Source organism: Corylus avellana, chromosome 11 (assembly GCF_965113065.1).
Source record: "Corylus avellana chromosome 11, dhCorAvel1.hap1.2, whole genome shotgun sequence".
In the NCBI taxonomy this organism is placed as follows: domain Eukaryota; kingdom Viridiplantae; phylum Streptophyta; class Magnoliopsida; order Fagales; family Betulaceae; genus Corylus; species Corylus avellana.
In genome coordinates this window covers 17,984,104-17,990,158 of record NC_142500.1, presented here as the reverse complement: position 1 = coordinate 17,990,158, position 6,055 = coordinate 17,984,104, and the positions used below count along the sequence as shown (strand labels likewise).

At 35.2% G+C, this 6,055-nt stretch overlaps 1 protein-coding gene across 1 annotated transcript in view; it reads left to right on the top strand.

The window, feature by feature from the left end:
* Positions 1 to 403: 403 nt before the first annotated feature.
* LOC132165288 (E3 ubiquitin-protein ligase PRT1) overlaps positions 404 to 6,055 on the top strand; it is a gene marked incomplete in the record, with an annotated part of 6,804 nt that continues 1,152 nt past the window's right edge. Inside the window, 6 exon segments of the mRNA XM_088511672.1 lie at positions 404 to 626; positions 1,813 to 1,841; positions 1,926 to 2,105; positions 4,032 to 4,382; positions 4,498 to 4,701; positions 5,790 to 5,887. Coding sequence (XP_088367798.1) covers positions 553 to 626; positions 1,813 to 1,841; positions 1,926 to 2,105; positions 4,032 to 4,382; positions 4,498 to 4,701; positions 5,790 to 5,887 — 936 coding nt within the window.

Here is a 6,055-nt window from a genome sequence, read left to right as displayed (position 1 = left end):
ATCGTGACCACGAAAAGATCCAACTCTCCCACTTGTTCTAAAAGCCGCACTACATAAAATTTCCCACCACGTTTTCGAATAATCAAACCACAAACAATTTTTAGGCCATGTTTGACAAAGGAGTTGACTTAGGAAGAGAACCGATATTGTAGCAGATTTGATTGATGTAAGATAAAAAAGTAAAAATATTTTGTATAAAAAAGTGAAAAAATTTGTTTTATAGTGTTTTTTTAATTTAAATAGTAATAAAATGTAATTGATTTGATTTAAAAAATAAGAATGTTTGAGTTAATTTTGAAAAAAAAAAAAATTTGAAGTTTTTGGATCCAAGCCGCTGCATTCTTTAGACAAACACAGCCCTTAATATTTAAGAGGTGCTTAAAAAAACTGATTCACCGCCGCACGGCATAAAATTCTGTGCCAACACAAAATCCCTAAAATAAGCCGACATCTATAATCTTCTGCTTCTCTCTCTCTCTCTCTCTCTCTTTCTCACACGGGGTTTCTCTCAAGAATTTGGCCTTCGAACTCATTGGCCTCTGGAAATTTTCGATGGAAGATCTAACCCTGCACGACGACGTCGAATCAGAGGAAATCTACGAGCCCTTTATCTGCTGCGTTTGCCTGTAAGTTTCCTTATCCTCCCCAAAATTAGAAGTAAAATCTCCTTCTTTTGCAATGGCTTTTCTATGGTATTTGATATATCTAATTTTTGCTTGTTTGGCGTCAATTTAGTCAAGAATTTATTTAGCTTCTCCGTTTTCCATTAATGGGTTTGTCACTTGTCAGCCTTCAATTTTGTTTAGCAATTAGTTGTTGATTTTGTAGTGATCACAAAGCTCGTTTCAGTGCTGTAAAAAAAATTGAATCAATGTGTGCATTGGAAGATGCAGACAGCCACTGAAATGCGATGGAAAATGACATTTGGGTCCTTCAATCAAAACCACCAGCAGTCGGTCCATCGACCTTGTTTGCCCTTGTTTTTTTATTGGCTTGAAAAGGGGATGCAATTTTGATCATCCAATTTTACGAAGATCTTTCGTACATCTCTTCTAGTGCTTCACGTGTGTATTTTCGACCAAGCTTGATAGAGAACTTAAGTGTGGCAAGTTAGTCCTAATTACGAGGAGATTTTGCTTTATGAGATAAACTTTGTTGGCTTTGTCTTTGAAGGGTAAATAATAAATGGGTAAATTTGCCTTTTCTTTTGGAGATCATCAATAATATTTGAATCATAAGAACCTACCCTAGTAGTGAGGTGCCACGGTCCATTTTTGCTAGTTTAGGAGCCTTGGCAAACAGCATAGATTTGTTTTCTCACAATGTTTCCAATTTGGTTCCACTTTTTAGATTGGGTAGCTTTTCATTTCACTGCCTCTACAAACACTTGTGGTTCCAAGAGTTTGATGCAAAATATTTGTAGGGTAATAGTTAATCCCAATGTTAAAAGTGCTTTTTAAGTGGAAATTTAGCTTCCTGCGTATGATATCTTACACTATACATATGGCAAGTTGCAAACAATTTTTGTCAAATGGATTTATAATGTGTTTTTGGAGATCAAGGACCTAAAATACCTGCATGGACTAATTTATGGATAATACATAAGATGGAATTCAATTTCCAAAAAGGAAAAGGTGATTGACTAGATGAAGTGGAGAATCACAACTTTAACTCGCTAGTTTTATATCTATAGATACTATTCTGTAGAGGTTGTCATCTGGTTTTATTCTTCTTGTGCTTTTCATTGATGTGTATCTTATTCATTCTCTTTTGAATGACAATCTTACAAATTGAGTTCAATTTATGTTTCAGGGATCTTCTGTTCAAGCCCATAGTGCTGTGTAAGGGTTTACTAATTCCTTGAGAGCATGAGTTTTGAAAATTTTTTACCCTTCAATAAGTTTATACGTTTTTCTTGTGTGCAGCTTGTGGTCATATTTCATGTTTCTGGTGTGTCCATAATTCCATGAGTGGCCGGCATGAGTCTCGTTGTCCACTTTGTAGGCATCCCTATTATCACTTTCCTACCATCTGTCAGATGCTTCATGTTTTGCTATTGAAGATGTATCCTGTTGCCTATAAGAAAAGGGAAAATATAACTCTAGGTGAGCTTCATAATTTTCATTTGAAGTGCGTACCTTATGTGTCCTGTTACACCATACATATACAGGATGTATGCATGAGTTTTATTGTTACAAAAGTATCCAGGAATAGAACAAATTCTAGATGTTGAGTATAAAGATATACTTCTAACTGGATTTTATAACAGTTTCCATTGATTGGACCATTGTATTTTATCTGTCCACGTGATATTACGTTTCTTGTATATCACCTTAGTTTTCTGCATATATGGCTTGCAAATAGATTAAGAATCCATCAATAACAGGGATAATTTGATTGCAACTTCCTATCTGTGGAGTGTTGGAATAGTAGAATTTTGTTGAGAAATTCATTTTTGGTTGCCCAAAAATTATTCTAGGGTAAAACAATATTGGGGCTAGAAATTCGCCTATTGGGAAGAGCCTTTAATTAGATGGTAAGGTAGTTTGACCTTAACGACTTCTAAATTAGATGATGTCATAAGTACTTCTAGTAATGGTCCATGCACCAATTTACATTTGTTAGACATCAGTTTTAAGGTGATAAGGCTTGGAAGCAATCTCTCTTCATTTCTTGAGTACTTGTCTATCAAATATCGGAAGTATAGCTTTAGAGGGGGAAAAAAAATAACACTCGAATGTTGACTCTATTTTGCATACTGAAGAAACCAAAAAGGTTTTTAAATAATTAATACCTAGTGAAAGAATTTTGTGGTGAAGTCATACTATTAGGTAAAGGTTAATTCGGCTCAAGTGGTTGGTCCTTGGAAGAGTATTTGGAAGAGTAAAGCTCCTCCGAGAGTGGCTTTTTTTGTGTGGACAGCGGTGCTAGGGAAAATATTAACATTGGACAATTTACGTAAGAAGAACATTATAACGACGGAGTAGTGTTGTATGTGCAAGCATAGTGGTGAATCAATTGATCATTTATTATTGCATTGTGAGGTTGCTATAGAGTTATGGAACATGGTTTTTCAGTTGTTTGGTGTTATGTGGGTGATGCTAGGTAGGATGAAGGAATGTTTGGGAAGTTGGAGAGTACAAAGAGGTAATCATACAGTTCTGCAAATTTAGAGAGTGGCTCCTTTATGTGTTATGTGGTGCTTATGGAGAGAAAGGAATGCACGGAGTTTTGAAGACCGGGAACTTGGACTTATAGAGTTGAAGAAAAGGGTGCTCCAAACACTGTTCTCATGGAGAGTAATGTGGCATTCGTCGCAAGCTTCAATGCTTGCGGAATTTTTAGACTTATGTGCTTCATTTTCAGCTTAATAGCTATTTGCATTTGTGGGCTCTATTGTATATTTCCTGTATACATGGGTTGTGCCCCTTTACGCTTTTATATAAATTGATATTACCTATCAAAAAAAAAAAAAGATGCACTCAAGAAATGAAATAACAATTATTAAACTAACTCAATGAGAAACACTCTCAAGTCTTTCGAAATAACGGTAAGTCTAGCATGTTGAATAGGTAAAACACATGAGAAAGGGAAAGAATTTTTTGTGATTTCAATATATGACATGGTATTGACTTGCAACATACGTTGGATTTTTGCAATATGTTGGTGGATGTTACTGTGTGTCAATAGAATTTTTTATGTTGGGGGATACCTCTGCTGTTCAACATGGCTATCTTCTCCCAAAACCTGGTTGTTGTTTCAAGTTTAGCTTGTAGCTCTGTTAGAAGTTGTAACTCAGAATTGCATTCAAGTTTCTTTTGAGCATGACTACCTTTGTTCAATAGCCTTTAAAAAAAGAGAGAAAATATTTAAAAGAAAAATGTTTGATTACCATAACATTTTCTAGCTACTTACACTCTGTTACTTTGGATCACAGTAACTGCTATGGTAAAAAGTCATCATATCTTCTTAATCTGGCACTTCTTATCATATTTCATGATTATTTAAGTTTTTGAATGTGCACGTTGCAGAAGAGGAAGTGGAAAGAGGTGTCTTTTCACCACAGTGTAATGCTCAAGCATGTGTTCATCAGGGTGATCCAACCTCTTTCTCTACCATGGATTTTGAGTCAAACTCATCTTCAGACCCTTCTTCCACCAGGAAAGGGGAGCCTTATACAAATCAGGAGCTTTTGTTGTCCGATTCACTTTTCCAAGATTGTGGCACATGTACTCTGATAGAAATCTCTGATGGGAATTCTGATGTAATCAGGAATGTGGCTATCGAAGAAAAGAATTGCAAGCAGGTTTCAGTTGCTGATGTGCTGTGTTCTGCATGCAAGCAACTACTATACCATCCTGTGGTTCTTAACTGTGGCCATGGTACTGTTCACATAGTTAGCGCTCTTATATCTGATCAGGTTTCAAGTTATCTGTTGTGGAAAAAAAATTTAGTTGATATGCAATTATTCTTATTTTCATTTCCAATATTGTACAGTATATTGCGAAAGCTGTGTCATCATCCCCACCGGTGAGATGCTTAAATGTCATGTTTGTCAAACCTTGCATCCAAAAGGATTTCCAAAAGTTTGTCTGGTGCTTGATCAGTTCTTGGAGGAACAATTTCCTAAAGAATATGTGCTGAGAAGAGATGCTGTTCAGCTCAAACAAGTTGATTTCGAACACAAGAAGCTGACGATCTGTATGTCTGAATGCTTAGTTTCTTCTCAATGCTCAAAGTACATATAAGAAGAATTGGTTCTTAAAAACATTTTGTGTTATAGTACTCGATATCTGTATTTAGTTTAGTAAAACCATATGGTACACATCATGTTTCCTAAATTCGTATAATTTTTGTTTTGCCATTTTCATTGTAACATTTTTCACCATTACTTTGTGAGCTAAAATAATTAAACTTATTCACACAGTCAATATAGTCAGCACTCCAAAACTTGGTGTATCTTTTTTAGAGAAATCATAAGAATTTTGTTATGTGAACCTCACAAACTTCATCAGTAGAATTCTACGATACCATGGCCAACAGTGTTAGCTTGGCTGTCTCCATTTGGTGGTATTAAGATATAGTGAGAGTTTTGTCATTATTTGATCTCATGGGATGTGGACCTTTATAATACTGGATTGTTATGTTGGAGGTTAGTCTTAGACTCTTAGTTGCCACTTCTCACGTTTCATTTAGGAAGCTCTTAATTTGTTGGAATACGGCCAGATGTAAATAGAGTTGAAATCAAGTTATCACTGATATATGGATAAGAAGAAATGAAAGTCGGGTTGAGAGGTGATACAGAAAGGCTTTTGGTGTCTAATACTTAATACTATGGTACTGATTGAAATTGTAGCAATAAAGTTTACAACTGGTTCTGGAGATGAAGCTGAAATTAGACTTATTGAGGTTCTGTAATTTTATGGAGTAACTATCTAAAACCAACAAGTATTAAGTACTTTAATTTTGGGGGTCATTCCTATTCTAGACTTACTATTCCATTAGGCATGATGTAGTAATCATTATAAACGTTTTTGTAGCAAAAAGTTAAAAAGCTTTTTAATGATCAGATTCTCAGGAAATTTATTGCGCTTCTTTCTATGGCATAATATCCCGTTTGAAAATTAATGGTGTTTTGATGATTATACAGTCCTATGCATAAATGTAATAAAGTATATTATTGATGCTGCTAAATTTTATCATAACTTTAGCATGTCATGTAATACTGCATCAATGTGCATGTCCTGAGTACTTTAGACCTGCCAGTTACTTGCTACTGTATGCTTCAGGTTCCAGTTCCTCCGAAGCTGGTAAACAAGGAGAGAATTTACTGCAGTCTCATACTCGCTCAAACATTCATTTAGGAGTCGGTTGTGATTCTTGTGGGGTAAATTTCTAATATTCTATTACCTACATTTGCCCTGCTATCTTGATTTTTGGTAGCACTGCTATATTTGCTACCTGACGTGCAACAAGCTTGTTTATTCCATCTATTCTATCATGTGTTAGTTGCCTTCTGATGTGGGTACTTTCTTTACCAATTAGGTTTTTTTTT